The following is a 16,271-nucleotide window of genomic DNA, read 5'->3' as shown; positions in this document are numbered from 1 at the left end:
GATCAGCCGATGCATCAGTAGATGTGATCCGGACCACTTGTCCAACAGATCCCACTGAAAGGTCCTCGCATGGAACCTGCCGAAGGAAATGGCCTTGTATGAGGCCACCATCTTTCCCAGGACTCGCGTGCAGTGATGCACCGACACCTGTTTTGGTTTTAATAGGTCTCTGACCAATGTCATGAGCTCCTGAGCCTTCTCCATCGGGAGATAAACCCTCTTCTGGTCTGTGTCCAGAATCATGCCCAGGAAGGGCAGACGAGTCGTAGGAATCAACTGCGACTTCGAAATATTCAGAATCCAGCCGTGCTGTTGTAACACTTCCCGAGAGCGTGCCACGCTGATCAGCAACTGCTCTCTGGACCTCGCCTTTATGAGGAGATCGTCCAAGTATGGGATTATTGTGACTCCTTGCCGTCGCAGGAGCACCATCATTTCCGCCATAACCTTGGTAAATATTCTTGGTGCCGTGGAGAGCCCAAACGGCAATGTCTGGAATTGGTAATGACAATCCTGTACCACAAATCTGAGGTACTCCTGATGAGGTGGATAAATGGGGACATGAAGGTAAGCATCCTTTATGTCCAGAGACACCATAAAATCCCCCTCCTCCAGGCTTGCGATGACCGCTCTGAGCGATTCCATCTTGAATTTGAACCTTTTCAGGTATATGTTCACGGATTTTAAATTCAATATGGGTCTGACCGAACCATCCGGTTTCGGTACCACAAACATGGTCGAATAGTACCCCTTCCCTGTTGAAGGAGGGGAACCTTTACCACCACCTGCTGAAGATACAATTTGTGAATTGCAGCTAACACTATTTCCCTCTCTAAGGGGGAAGCTGGCAGGGCCGATTTGAGGTAACGGTGAGGGGGCATCTCTTCACATTCCAGCTTGTATCCCTGAGACACAATCTCTATAGCCCAGGGATCCACCTGGGAGTGAACCCACTTGTGGCTGAAATTTCGGAGACGCGCCCCCACCGGGCCTAGCTCCGCTTGTGGAGCCCCAGCGTCATGCGGTGGATTTAGTGGAGGCCGGGGAGGACTTCTGTTCCTGGGAACTAGCTGTATTATGCAGCTTTTTTCCTCTACCCCTGCCTCTGGCAAGAATGGACGCACCTCGTACTTTCTTGCCTCTTTGTGATCGAAAGGACTGCATTTGGTAATGGTGCTTTCTTAGGCTGTGAGGGAATATATGGCAAAAAATTTGACTTTCCAGCAGTAGCTGTGGAGACCAGGTCCGAGAGGCCGTCCCCAAACAATTCCTCACCCTTGTAAGGTAAAACATCCATGTGCCTTTTTGTGTCGGCATTGCCTGTCCATTGCCGAGTCCACAGCACCCTTCTGGCAGAAATCGACATTGCATTTATTCTAGAGCCCAGTAGGCTAATGTCTCTTTGGGCATCTCTCATATATAGGACAGCGTCTTTTATTTGCCCCAGGGTCAGTACTATAGTATCCTTGTCCAAGGTATCAAGTTCCTCAGATAAGGTATCTGTCCATGCTGCTACAGCACTACACATCCAGGCCGACGCAATTGCCGGCCTTAGTAGGGTACCTGAATGTGTATAAATGTTATGATTCCAGCACTCTGGTCTGAGGAGATCTTTTTGCGAGGACCGGAGCACTGGAACGAAATGCTGGGGAAGGGAGCGGGAATGGAAAATAGCCCCTGGCACCCTAACTGCGTTGTCTCACCCGTGCTGTCGGAAATCCCCTGCGAGACTATGGTTGCTTGAGCCCATGGCAGCCGCGTTTGAAGGGCGGATTATGTCTGCCCAACTCCGATGCCCCCCCAGGTCTTAATGAGAGACAAATGGAAATCCGAGACAGGGTGATAACAAGGGGCCCTCTGACTAAACAACCAGGCCAGGGGCTACAAGCTAACTTAATACTAGAATATGTGCGGAAACACCGCCAGGGAAAAGGACAACCAAAATATCCACTTGTCCACTTCTCCTACCCGGCACCGCCGAGTTCCAGAGAGGACTTGTGGAAGCGGAACCCTCCGCAAATGCTCCAAAAACAGAATATATAAAGATAAAGCGGCTGAGCCGCAACACACGGCAGAGCCGCAACTCACGGAACACCACTCGATATACAAAGGTGATCAGTCAGGACAACTGGGGACCAAACGACTTCCTGGGATAAGATGACGACTCCCGAATACAGGATTTCTGAGGACAGGAATGACCGGATACAGCAGGACTGGAACAGACTCTCAGCAAACCAAGGCAGCATGCAGGAAGCTATTACCGGCGTCTGTGAGAAGTACTGGGAAGGTATTTAACAGGGAGTCCTCCAATCAGCTGCTTAGAGCCTGATTGGGAATAAATGCCGTGCAGCTGCCTTGCTGCACGGCCAGAGAACAAGTGTGTGTGTTTGTTAATTAGGCCCTGCAACGGGGAACGCGGTCCGCCCGTGGCGTCCCCGTTGCTAGGGTCCGTGCGGCTCAGCGCGCCCGGCGTCTAGCGTTGCTAGGGAGCCGGCGGCTGAACGCGCACGGCGTCCCTAGTTGCTAGGCGCCGGGCCGCGCGGACCCCGGCGCCTAACAGTACCCCCCCCTTGAGGAGGGGTCAAGGAACCCCTAAAGCCAGGCTTCTGAGGAAATTCCCGAAAAAATGCCCTCTTGAGCCTAGGGGCATGAAGATCCTTATCTAGGACCCAAGACCTTTCCTCCGGACCATAGCCTTTCCAGTGAACTAAAAAATAAAGCCGACCCCGGGACAATTTGGAATCAAGAACTTTCTCTACCAAGAACTCTTGTTGTCCCTGTACATCCACTGGAGATCTACCCTGAGAGATCCTCAGAGGAAATCTACTGGAAGAAACGTATTGTTTCAACAGGGAACAATGAAACGTATTTCCAATCTTGAGAGATCTTGGTAAACGTAGCCGAAAGGCAACTGGGTTGACTCTTTTAATAATAAGAAATGGTCCAATAAATTTGGGTCCCAGTCTAGCCGAGGATTGTCGAAGCCTGATGTTGCGAGTTGACAACCACACCTTGTCTCCCACCTTAAAAGTGCAAGGACGTCGGAGCCTGTCAGAAAATTTCTTTTCTCGAAAGGCCGCTTTTCTGAGAGCAAGGTGCACTTTTTTCCAAATTGCTCTGAGATGGGAGGTCAATGCCAGCGAGGAGACTGGAGAATGATAAAAAAAAGAATTAGCTCTGGGGTGAAAACCAAAAACTGAAAAGAATGGAGACTCTTTAGTGGAGGAATGACAGGAATTATTGTAAGCAAATTCAGCCAAAGGAAGAAACTCGGACCAATCATTCTGGAGTTTGGCTGAATACAAGCGCAGATATTGTTTTAATGACTGGTTAACTCGTTCGGTTTGCCCGTTGGATTGTGGGTGATAACCGGATGTTAATGACAGTTTCATTTTTAATGAAGCACAAAAACATCTCCAGAATTGTGCGATGAATTGTGGACCCCGATCAGAAACAATATCAGTGGGTAACCCATGAAGCCTAAACACATGGCGGAGGAACAAAACTGCCAACCCTTGAGCAGAAGGCAATCGGGGAAGAGCAATAAAATGAGCCATTTTACTAAAACGGTCCACTACCACCCATATGACTCGGAATCCGGCTGAAAGGGGAAGGTCAACCACAAAATCCATGGAAATATGAGACCATGGCCTGAGAGGGACACTTAAGGGCATAAGTTGCCCGATAGGCAAGGAACGGGGAACCTTATGCTGTGCACAAACCTGACATGAAAAAACAAATTCCCTAACGTCTTTAGACATACTAGGCCACCATACTGAGCGAGAGACTAACTCCAATGTCTTAGTGATTCCCGGATGCCCTGAAACCTTGTTGTCATGGAATTCAGTTAAAACAGTAGCTCTCAAAAATTCAGGAACGTAAAGACGACCAGCAGGAGTAAATCTAGGAGCTTGGTGTTGAAGCTGGTTTAACTGGGTAAATAAATCCTGTGTGAGGCCTGCCCGGATGACCGAAGATGGAAGTATTGGGGTAACAACAGGATTGTTATTGTGAACCGGAAGAAAACTACGTGACAGGGCATCAGCTTTAGTATTCTTGGAACCAGGCCTGAAAGTGATTATAAATTTGAAACGAGTAAAAAATAATGCCCAACGTGCCTGCCGGGCATTAAGCCGTTTAGCTGATTCAATGTATTGCAGGTTCTTATGGTCAGTCAATACCGAAATAGTATGCTTTGCTCCTTCCAGCCAATGCCTCCACTCCTCAAAAGCCCACTTTACCGCCAGTAACTCCCGATTACCAACGTCATAATTGGATTCAGTGGAGGAGAACTTCCTGGACATAAAGGCACAAGGATGTAAGTCCAAAGACACCGGATCCTTTTGAGAAAGGACAGCCCCCACTCCAACCTCTGAGGCATCAACCTCCACAACAAAGGGCAATTCCGGATTAGGATGTCTGAGGACTGGAGCTGAGACAAAGGCTTGTTTCAGGGCCCGGAAGGACAACTCAGCTTTATGCGACCAGTTGGTAGGATCCGCTCCTTTCTTTGTCAGAGCCACAATGGGAGCAACCAGGTCAGAAAAAGAATGAATGAACCTCCTATAATAATTCGTAAACCCTAAAAAGCGCTGAATTGCTTTTAAATTGGTGGGTTGCGCCCAATTAAGGATGGCCTGAAGCTTCTTAGGTTCCATGGAAAATCCCTGAGGGGAAATTATGTACCCTAAAAAAGATACTTTCGTGACGTGAAATTCACACTTCTCCAGTTTGGCATATAAATGATTCTCACGTAACTTTTGAAGAACCAGACGCACCTGGGTGATATGTTGTTCCATCGATTCAGAAAAAATCAAGATGTCGTCTAAATAAACGACCACGAATTTCCCTAGGAAGTCACGGAGCACATCGTTAATGAGGTCTTGAAAAACTGCTGGAGCATTAGACAGGCCGAACGGCATCACCAGGTATTCGTAGTGACCCGACTGAGTACTGAAAGCCGTCTTCCACTCATCTCCAGATTTAATTCGGATGAGGTTGTAAGCTCCTCTCAGGTCAATTTTAGAAAAAATCACAGCAGAACGTAACTGATCAAAGAGTACAGAAATCAACGGCAAAGGATAGGTGTTTTTGACTGAGATTTTATTCAAGGCTCTAAAATCTATGCATGGTCTAAGCGAGCCATCCTTTTTCTCCACAAAGAAAAAACCAGCACTTAAAGGGGATTTTGATGGTCTAATAAAACCTTTCTGTAAGCTCTCCTGAACATAGTCATTCATAGCCGAAGTTTCTGGCCCGGACAATGCATATAATCTCCCCTTTGGCAATGCGGCACCAGGGATTAGCTCAATAGCACAATCATAAGGCCGATGGGGAGGCAGAATGTCCGCATTGCCTTTGGAGAATACATCGGCAAACTCCTGGTATTCCACAGGAATGAGTTCTGGAATGATAGCTGCTACTCTAACTGGAAACGAAATACATTCCTTAGCACAAAAAGTACCCCATTGTGAAATCTCCCCGGACTGCCAATCAATGGTGGGATTATGAAAGGCCAGCCAAGGGTGACCCAGAACAACTGGAACTGCTGGGCAATGTGTTAGATAGAACTCGATCTTTTCGGAATGTAAAGCTCCTAATGTAAGTACTACGGGAGGTGTACGTTGAGTAATAACCCCGTTGGAAAGCGGACTCCCATCTAAGCCATGCATGGTGACACACCTACCCAATGGTAACTGAGGAATGCCTAAGGCCTTAGCCCAAGTTAAATCCATAAAGTTTCCTGCAGCTCCACTATCAACAAAAGCCGACACCAAAGAACTGAGGCTGCCAAAGGAAACCTTAACTGGGACTAAAAGAGAGTTATTCGAGGAGATAAGCTGCAGACCTAGGTGAACCCCCTCACAATTCACCTGGTCAAAGCGTTTCCCGACTTGTTCGGACAGTTACGAGCAAAATGTCCCTTACCACCACAGTACAAACAAAGACCGGAATTTTGCCTTCTGGCCCTTTCCTCAGGAGACAGCCGGGAGAGACCCATCTGCATGGGCTCCTCTACGTCTTCTGGAATGGAATAAACACAAGGACTTGACCTTACAGGTGTTCCTCTTTCAGCCCTCCGCTCTCTGAGACGATGATCAATCTTAATAGAAAGCTCCATGAGTTTATCGAGAGTCTCAGGAGCGGGGTACTGGAGGAGACTGTCTTTAATAGACTCTGATAAGCCGAGGCGAAACTGACTGCGCAGGGCTGGTCATTCCAGCCACAGTCGTTCGACCAACGGCGAAACTCAGTACAATAAACCTCTGCAGGATTTCTTCCTTGTTTGAGAGCGCGCAGCTGACTTTCAGCGGACGCCTCTCTATCTGGGTCATCATACAAAAGCCCTAAAGACTTAAAGAAAGCGTCTACTGACAACAACGCAGGATCCTCTGCCCTTAAACCGAACGCCCAGGTCTGAGGATCCCCCTGGAGTAAAGAAATAATAATCCCAACCCGCTGAGATTCAGAACCAGAGGAAGTAGGTCTTAAACGGAAATAAAGTTTACAGGATTCTTTAAAACTAAAAAATTCTTTTCTATCGCCAGAAAAACGGTCAGGCAAATGCATCTTTGGTTCAGGGACTACCTTTGGGGAGGCTCGCAAAAGATCTTCCTGCGACCTCACCCGAAGGGAAAGATCCTGAACCATCTGAGTAAGTTCTTGAATCTGATTGACTAAGAGCTGGCCAGGGTTTGGCCCTAAACCTGTCGGATTCATGAGGCCAAAAAATGTTAACAAAAACTGGATGAGAGGAAAAAATTAAAGCCCTGTTTAATTTTAATTTTTTGGTATGGCCGGTAATAATGTTATGATTCCAGCACTCTGGTCTGAGGAGATCTTTTTGCGAGGACCGGAGCACTGGAACGAAATGCTGGGGAAGGGAGCGGGAATGGAAAATAGCCCCTGGCACCCTAACTCCGTTGTCTCACCCGTGCTGTTGGAAATCCCCTGCGAGACTATGGTTGCTTGAGCCCATGGCAGCCGCGTTTGAAGGGCGGATTATGTCTGCCCAACTCCGATGCCCCCCCAGGTCTTAATGAGAGACAAAGGGAAATCCGAGACAGGGTGATAACAAGGGGCCCTCTGACTAAACAACCAGGCCAGGGGCTACAAGCTAACTTAAAACTAGAATATGTGCGGAAACACCGCCAGGGAAAAGGACAACCAAAATATCCACTTGTCCACTTCTCCTACCCGGCACCGCCGAGTTCCAGAGAGGACTTGTGGAAGCGGAACCCTCCGCAAATGCTCCAAAAACAGAATATATAAAGATAAAGCGGCTGAGCCGCAACACACGGCAGAGCCGCAACTCACGGAACACCACTCGATATACAAAGGTGATCAGTCAGGACAACTGGGGACCAAACGACTTCCTGGGATGAGATGACAACTCCCGAATACAGGACTTCTGAGGACAGGAATGACCGGATACAGCAGGACTAGAACAGACTCTCAGCAAACCAAGGCAGCATGCAGGAAGCTATTACCGGCGTCTGTGAGAAGTACTGGGAAGGTATTTAACAGGGAGTCCTCCAATCAGCTGCTTAGAGCCTGATTGGGAATAAATGCCGTGCAGCTGCCTTGCTGCACGGCCAGAGAACAAGTGTGTGTGTTTGTTAATTAGGCCCTGCAACGGGGAACGCGTTCCGCCCGTGGCGTCCCCGTTGCTAGGGTCCGTGCGGCTCAGCGCGCCCGGCGTCTAGCGTTGCTAGGGAGCCGGCGGCTGAACGCGCACGGCGTCCCTAGTTGCTAGGCGCCGGGCCGCGCGGACATGCGGACCCCGGCGCCTAACAATAAATGGACTTCAGGATACCATCCTGCTTTCTATCCGCAGCATCTTTTAGGGTGGCCGTATCCTGTGACGGCAGGGCTACCCTCTTGGATAAGCGTGTTAAAGCTTTGTCTACCCTAGGGGAGGATTCCCAGCGTAACCTGTCCGTTGGCGGGAAAGGATACGCCATAAGCATCCGTTTGGAAATCTGCAGTTTTCTATCTGGAGAATCCCAAGCCTTTTCACATAACTCATTTAACTCATGTGAAGGGGGAAAGGTCACCTCTTGCCTTTTTTCCCCATACATATAAACCCTCTTGTCAGGGACTGGGGTTTCCTCTGTGATGTGCAACACATCCTTCATTGCTAAAATCATGTAACGGATGGCTTTAGCCATTTTAGGCTGTAACTTTGCATCATCGCCATTGACACTGGAGTCAGAATCCGTGTCGACATCTGTGTCAACAATTTGGGATAGTGGGCGCTTCTGTGACCCTGACGGCCTCTGCGACATAGGATCAGGCATGGGCTGAGACCCCGGCTGTCCCAAGGCTTCAGCTTTATCCAACCTTTTATGCAAGGAAGTAACATTATCATTTAAAACCTTCCACATATCCATCCAATCGGGTGTCGGCACCGTCGGCGGCGACCACACATTCATTTGCTCTCGCTCTGTTTCCACATAGCCTTCCTCGTCAAACATGCCGACACAAACGTACCGACACACCACACACACAGGGGAAGCTCTTTTTGAAGACAGTTCCCCCACAAGGCCCTTTGGAGAGACAGAGAGAGAGTATGCCAGCACACACCCCAGCGCTATATGTCCCAGGAGTCACACAGTAACTTAGTGTTAACCCAGTAGCTGCTGTATATATTGTTTTTGCGCCAAATTTATGTGCCCCCCCTCTCTGTTTACCCTCTTCTACCGTGATTCTGCAGGGGAGAGCCTGGGGAGCTTCCTCTCAGCGGAGCTGTGGAGAGAAAATGGCGCTGGTGAGTGCTGAGGAAGAAGCCCCGCCCCCTCAGCGGCGGGCTTCTGTCCCGCGTTTCTGTGTAAAAAATATGGCGGGGGCGCATGCATATATACAGTGCCCAACTGTATATATGCCCACTTTTGCCAAGAGGTCTCTAATTGCTGCCCAGGGCGCCCCCCCCTGCGCCCTGCAGTGACCTGAGTGTGTGGGTTTAGTGTGGGAGCAATGGCGCACAGCTGCACTGCTGTGCGCTACCTCATATGAAGACTGGAGTATTCTGCCGCCGATTTCGAAGTCTTTTTGCTTCTGACGCCGGCTTCTGTCTTCTGGCTCTGCGAGGGGGACGGCGGCGCGGCTCCGGGATCGGACGACCAAGGGTCTGGAGCTAATGGTGTCCAGTAGCCTAAGAAGCAGGACCTATCTTCTGTGAGTAGGGCTGCTTCTCTCCCCTCAGTCCCACGTAGCAGAGAGTCTGTTGCCAGCAGATCTCTCTGAAAATAAAAAAAAACCTAACAAAATACAGGTTGAGTATCCCATATCCAAATATTCCGAAATACGGAATATTCCGAAATACGGACTTTTTTTAGTGAGAGTGAGATAGTGAAACCTTTGTTTTCTGATGGCTCAATGTACACAAATTTTGTTTAATACACAAAGTTATTCAAAATATTGTATTAAATGACCTTCAGGCTGTGTGTATAAGGTGTATATGAAACATAAATGAATTGTGTGAATGTACACACACTTTGTTTAATGCACAAAGTTATAAAAAATATTGGCTAAAATTACCTTCAGGCTGTGTGTATAAGGTGTATATGTAACATAAATGCATTCTGTGCTTAGACTTAGGTCCCATCACCTTGATATCTCATTATGGCAGTGATCGCGCTGAGCCGGAAAAAAAAGTGGGTCCCAGGAACCCCTCACTTTTAAAAATTGGGGTCCTACCTGTCCTTTTCTGGGTCCGATCGGAATGAAGGCTCTTATTAATCGTATTAATGATTCAAATATAAAAACACACAGACTTGATTTGGACACTAAAAAGTGTTGCAAGGGGGAGGAGGGGGTGAAAATGCTGCTGCGCTGCGTAGCATACAGGACACCCTGCACAAGAGCTGTAACTAGACACTTTGGTGCCCTCCAGCAGAAAGTGAATAGGTGCTCCCCCTCCCATTCTCCAAAGTATGGAAGCAAGGACTGCGCGCCGAAGGCGCGCTGCTAAAAATCAGGGGCGTGGCTTCATGGGGAAGGGGCGTGACCACATAATAGTGCCAGTTCACATTGCGCCAGGTAGAGCACATCATACACATTGCGCCACGCAGAGCACGTCATACACATTGCGCCAGGCAGAGCACGTCATACACATTGCGCCAGGCAGAGCACGTTATACACTTTGCACCAGGCAGAGCACGTCATACACTTTGCGCCAGGCAGAGCACCAAAGCACTGGTCTGGATGGGAAGGGGGCAGCGAGATGGTGGTGGGATGCAGGATCACTAAGAGGCCCTACACACTGGTCGATCTGACTGAAAGATACAAACGATCTCGTTCATTAATGAACGCGATAAAGTTCATATCTTTCAGAGTGGAGGCACAAGCGATGAACGATGCACAGCCCCGCGCTCGTTCATCGCTGGTGCCCCTTCCCTTGTGCATGCAGGCCAATATGGACAATCTCGTCCATATTTGCCTGCACTTCTATGGAGCCGGGTGACAGAGGGAGTGAAGGAACTTCACTCCCCTGTCACTGCCCCCCACCGCCGGGTCACCCGTCGGCTGTATCCGCCGTCGGGCAGCTCGGCGTGGATCGTTAAATGTGTAGGGCCCTTAAGCAGTAGAAGGGAGTACACTGGAATGAATGAGGGGGCACTGTAATGGGACTGGCTGGTTGGGGTTCTTGCTGAGGGGGCAGTGAGATGGGGGCAGGGGGCTGGTTGGGGGATGGGAGAATGGGATGAGGGAGTCCATGAGATGGTGGGGGACACTATGAATGGGGAGGCACTGAGCAGGGTGGGAAGGTGGCAGTGAGATAGGGGTGTGACACTGGGTTGGGGGGGAGGGGATCAGTGTGTCTGGACTGATTGAGGGTTCTAGATGGGAGGGCAGTGAGATAGCACAGTGGACTAGATGGGGAGGGAAGGGGGAAATGCTCTGCTGGCAGGGTCAGTAATGCTGGGGGACACTGGGCTGGAGAAGGGGCAGACACTGTGAAGGGAGCATTGGCATGGTGCTGTTTCTGCCTGGCCCTGCACACTGGCTCCAGCTCCGCACACTCCTTCCCCACTGTCCCAGCGCCCTACCTGCATCCTCAATTTTTGCACTGCAGAGAGCTGTCCCCCTGGAGGCGGGTCCGGCAAACTTCATCACTGCCGAGAAATGTCACCTGGCGGCGGCTCCGGCTCTGACACAGACTCCGGCTCTCTCGAACCTCCTCCCTCCCCGGAGAGCCGCGCTGCGGCTTCCCGTGGTCGGCGGCATGATTGTGCACTCCCTCGCTCCTCACAGCGGGAGCGTGGTACTCTCTGCGTCCTCCCGCCCAGCAGCCGCCTGACGCGCACGTCTGACAAGTAACGTCAGAGCAAGCGCCAGAGTGCATCCCAGCGGAGCGCGTCCCCGGGAACCCTCCCATTATTAAAAAGTGAGTCCTCATCCTCCGTTTTGGGGTAAAATACGCGCTAGCGAACACTGTTATGGTATGCAATTATTCCAAAATACGGAAAAATCCCATATCCAAAATACCTCTGGTCCCAAGCATTTTGGATAAGGGATACTCAACCTGTACTTTCTTTCTAGCAAGCTCAGGAGAGCTCACTAAGTAGCACCCAGCTCGTCCGGGAACAGATTAAAACTGAGGTCTGGAGGAGGGACATAGAGGGAGGAGCCAGAGCACACCAGTATCCAATTTCTTTCTTAAAGTGCCCTGTCTCCTGCGGAGCCCGTCTATTCCCCATGGTCCTTACGGAGTCCCCAGCATCCACTAGGACGTAGAGAAATACACTTTAAGGTAGTCTCTTGCCTGCGATCTGCAGGGTCCCTAAGGGCAGCTGTGTCAGGAGACGGTAGCACCACTTTCTTGGACAAGCGCGTCAGGGCCTTGTCCACAGTGGGAGGTGATTCCCAACGCTCCCTGTCCTGTTTAGGGAAGGGGTATGCCATATAAATTCTTTTGAGTGTCTGCGGTCTCTTTTCCGGAGTCTCCCAAGCTTTTTCAAAGAAATCATTTAGTTCATGAGATGTGGGAAAATATATAATCTGTTTCTTTCCCTTAAACATGTGCACCCTTGTGTCGGGGACCGAGGGTTCATCCGCAATATGCAACACATCCCTTATTGCCACAATCATACACTGAATGCTTTTTGTCACCCTAGGGTGCAATTTCACTTCGTCATAGTCGACACTGGAATCAGAGTCCGTGTCGGTAGTAGTGTCTTGTGTTAAGGGACGCTTTTGAGACCCCGACGGGCCCTGTGAGTCGGTCCAATCCGAGGATTGACCCCCTGATGTCCCTTATTCAGCCTTATCAAGCCTCTTATGTAAGGATGCCACACTTGCATTCAACATATGCCACATGTCCATCCATTCCTGAGTCGGCACAACCGACGGGGACACACCACTCATTTGCTCCACCTCCTCCTTGGAAAAGCCTTCCGCTTCAGACATGTCGACACCACGTACCGACACCCCACACACACAGGGATTAACCTATAAGGGGACAAAACCCCAACCAGGCCCTTAGGAGAGACAGAGAGAGAGTATGCCAGCACACACCCAGCACTTAATAACACTGGAAAAATATGACCAGATAGCGCTTTTATATATATAAAATGACCAGATTCCCACTCACTGCGCTCAAAATGCCCCCCTCCTCTTTTTTCCAGCCTGAATGTTCAGCAGGGGAGAGACCAGGGAGCCAGCGTTTTCCTCATGCAGCTTCTGTAGAGAAAATGGCGTTGGTTAGTGCTGGGGATCAAGCTCCGCCCACCCGACGGCGGGCTTCGGTCCCGTTGATTTTTTTATAGAAAATGGCGGGGGATCGTAGAATTACTGCCCAGCAGCCTAATCTACCTTGTCAGTGCCCAAATGTGAGGTTTATTGCTGCCCAGGGCGCCCCCCCCCCTGCACCCTTCAGTGCTGCTCTGTGTGTGTGAATGGGAGCAATGCCGCGCAGCCTTACCTCATGAAGATCTGATGTCTTCTGCCGCCTATGATGTCTTCTGCCTTCTCATACTCACCAGGCTTCTATCTTCGGCATCTGTGAGGAGGACGGCGGCGCGGCTCCGGGACGAACCCCAGGTGAGACCTGTGTTCCGACTCCCTCTGGAGCTAATGGTGTCCAGTAGCCTTAGAAACAGAGCCCAACCGTTAAGCCAGCCCTGCTTCTCTCCCCTCAGTCCCACGATGCAGGGAGCCTGTTGCCAACAGGACTCCATGAAAATAAAAAACCTAACAAAATTATTTTTCAACAGAAAACTCTGGAGAGCTCTCTGCAGTGCACCCATTCTCCTCTGGGCACAAGATCTAACTGAGGTCTGGAATAGGGGCATAGAGGGAGGAGCCAGTGCACACCCATAGTAAAAGTTCTTTTTAGGTGCCCTATCTCCTGCAGAGCCCGTCTATACCCCATGGTCCTTACGGAGTCCCCAGCATCCTCTAGGACGTAAGAGAAATCAAGTTTACTAGAGAAACTCTGGAGAGCTCCCCTAGCTGTGACCGGCTACTCCGGGCACATTTTCCAAACTGAGAGGGGCATAGAGGGAGGAGCCAGACCACTCTCAAACTCTTAAAAGTGCCAATGGCTCCTGGTGGACCCGTCTATGGGGGTCATTCAGAGTTGTTCACTCGTTGCCGATTTTCGCAACGGAGCGATTAAGGCAAAAATGCGCATGCGCATGGTACGCAGCGCGCATGCGCTAAGTATTTTAGCACAAAACTTAGTAGATTTACTCACGTCCGAAAGAAGATTTTCATCGTTGAAGTGATCGGAGTGTGACTGACAGGAAGTGGGTGTTTCTGGGCGGAAACTGACCGTTTTCTGGGAGTGTGCGGAAAACGCAGGCGTGCCAGGATAAAACGCAGGAGTGGCTGGCCGAACGCAGGGCGTGTTTGTGACGTCAAACCAGGAACGAAACGGGCTGAGCTGATCGCAATGTAGGAGTAATAGGCCCTACACACTGGCAGATTTTTTTAAAAGATATGAACGATCTCGTTCATAAATGAACGAGAACTCGTTCATATCTTTCAGTGTGGAGGCTCCAGCGATTAACAATGCGCGGCCCCGCGCTCGTTCATCGCTGGTCCATCGTCGGCTGTGCATGCAGGCCAATATGGACGATCTCGTCCATATTTGCCTGCACTTCAATGGAGCCGCGTGACGGGGGGAGTGAAGAAACTTCACCCCCCCCTGTCACTGCCCCCCCCCGCCGCCGGGTCGCCCGTATCCGCCGTCGGGCAGCTCGGCGGCGGATCGGCTAGTGTGTAGGGCCCCTAAGTCTCGAGCTACTCAGAAACTGCTAAGAAATTTCTATTCGCAATTCTGCTAATCTTTCGTTCGCAATTCTGCTAAGCTAAGATACACTCCCAGAGGGCGGCGGCCTAGCGTGTGCAATGCTGCTAAAATCTGCTAGCGAGCGAACAACTCGGAATGAGGGCCTATATCCCATGGTACTAATGTGGACCCCAGCATCCTCGGCCGTAAGAGAAAAAAAAAAAGGAGGTACTGTACCTGCCAAAAATGTACTGTTGGAGGGTATGCTCCCCCTATGTGTTTTTAGCAAATTCTCTACTATGCGGAGCTCCAAAATACACAGTATGGAGGGAATTCAATTGTTTGAAAAGTCAGCTGGGTGTCTTTTCCTATTAGGAAAAAACAGACACCCAATTGACTTTTCAAACAATTGAATTTGAGTCACGTTGCTACTCTGTCAGAGACCATACTCATACCTCCCAACATGACCCTCTCCAGGAGGGACAAAATGCTCTGCTTCTGGACTTTTCTCTTAATTTATGATTGCTGGCACCTGTGTTGAACAGGTTAATGGATAAGAAAGGTGTTTCACCACAGCTGTTGGCGATCATATAGTAAGAGGGAAGTGCAGAAGAACATTCTGTCCCTCCTGCAGAGGCATACCCTCCAACTGTACCTTTTTAATAGGTACAGTACCTTTTTTTTCATGGTCTGTACCGATTTTTGCCTCTCCAAACTTCCATTGAAAGTATAGGAAAAGGGGCGTGGCCACGCCCCCTTTACACGCGACCACGCCCCTTTTTTGGATTTGTACCGATTTTTCTGTGTAAAATGTTGGAGGGTATGGAGAGGGTCATGTTGGGAGGTACAGTATGCATATTTACAGTACATGGTGTATGCCAGGGCTGGCCAAACCAGTCCTCGAGATCTACCAACAGTTCACATTTTCCAGGCCACCTAGCTGGTGCACAGGTGTAGTCATTACTAATTAAGATTTGCTGCATTCATTCCTGACAGTTCTAGAGATCTCCAGGAGGCCTGGAAAACATGAACTGTTGGTAGATCTCGAGGACCGGTTTGATCAGCTCTGGAGTATGCTATGCCAACAAAACAAGAGGTCTATTCTAGCACAGATACTTCCTGACTCACATAAATGGACGCAAATGCGATCCAAGCAGAATGAGGGCCTACAGACTACAGCACTTACTAGCTACACAGCCAGCAATAACAAACACATGGCCGCTGGTAACGCAGACAGGACGCATGCCAGGAACTGGCTGTGACACGCAGCCACTCTCCCCACCATCCATCGGCGGTGGAGACAGTTCCCGCACTCACCACCAGTGCCGTGCGCCCTTCCTTATAAACAGGGCGAGGGATGTGCTCTGGAGTCTGGCCTCCAGCCCGCTAGCCTGACGCTGCCCGACAGTGTAAGGCGACCAGCGACGCAACCAATAAGGCGCGCAGCGCCGCCGACGTTTCTATACGAAACGTCAATGCAAGGCGACTTTCAGCTGCAACTGCATCACACACACAGTAACGGGGGACAGGCAGGCAGACAGACAGGCAGGGGCATTTTGCACAATGGAGCCCCCTAACCCGCAGTTTAACAAAACAGTGCTATATTGGAAGAAGGTGGTGCGCCTGGAATACATGCGTCTGCAGCAGTTGAAGAGACTACAGGCCAACCAGGCTTCTGGGGTGAGTAGCTGTCACATTACACTCTCATGAAGAAATAAACAAAACGTTCCCAGCCAGTGACAAATATACATAAAATATAATAAAAATGGAAAATAACATCTCACTACAGAGGGATTTAGGAAAGTGGTCAAGAAAATGACAGGTAACAGTAAATGGTGAATATGCTGTCACACCACCTGTTACTGTCACTCTCACATCACTTACTGTCACACACCACTTGCTGTCACTCTCACATCACTTACAGTACTGTCACTCACACATTACTTGCTGTCACTCTCACATCACTTACATTACTGTCACTCACACATCATACTGTCACTCTCACATCACTTACAGTACTGTCACTCACACATTA

The 16,271-nt window shown here is 49.8% G+C and overlaps 1 protein-coding gene across 1 annotated transcript in view; it reads left to right on the top strand.

Annotated features, from left to right (window-relative positions):
• Positions 1 to 15,330: 15,330 nt before the first annotated feature.
• The window catches only part of EZH1 (enhancer of zeste 1 polycomb repressive complex 2 subunit), a 193,759-nt gene continuing 192,818 nt past the window's right edge, over positions 15,331 to 16,271 (top strand). The window contains exon 1 of the mRNA XM_063960040.1: positions 15,331 to 15,916. Within this exon, the coding sequence (XP_063816110.1) occupies positions 15,800 to 15,916 (117 nt within the window). The 5' untranslated portion in view covers positions 15,331 to 15,799. The remainder of the gene's footprint in view (positions 15,917 to 16,271) is intronic.

The sequence above is a fragment of the Pseudophryne corroboree genome, chromosome 3 (assembly GCF_028390025.1).
Source record: "Pseudophryne corroboree isolate aPseCor3 chromosome 3, aPseCor3.hap2, whole genome shotgun sequence".
NCBI lineage: Eukaryota > Metazoa > Chordata > Amphibia > Anura > Myobatrachidae > Pseudophryne > Pseudophryne corroboree.
Note: the sequence above shows the minus strand (reverse complement) of the source record. Positions and strands in the feature narration are given on the sequence as shown.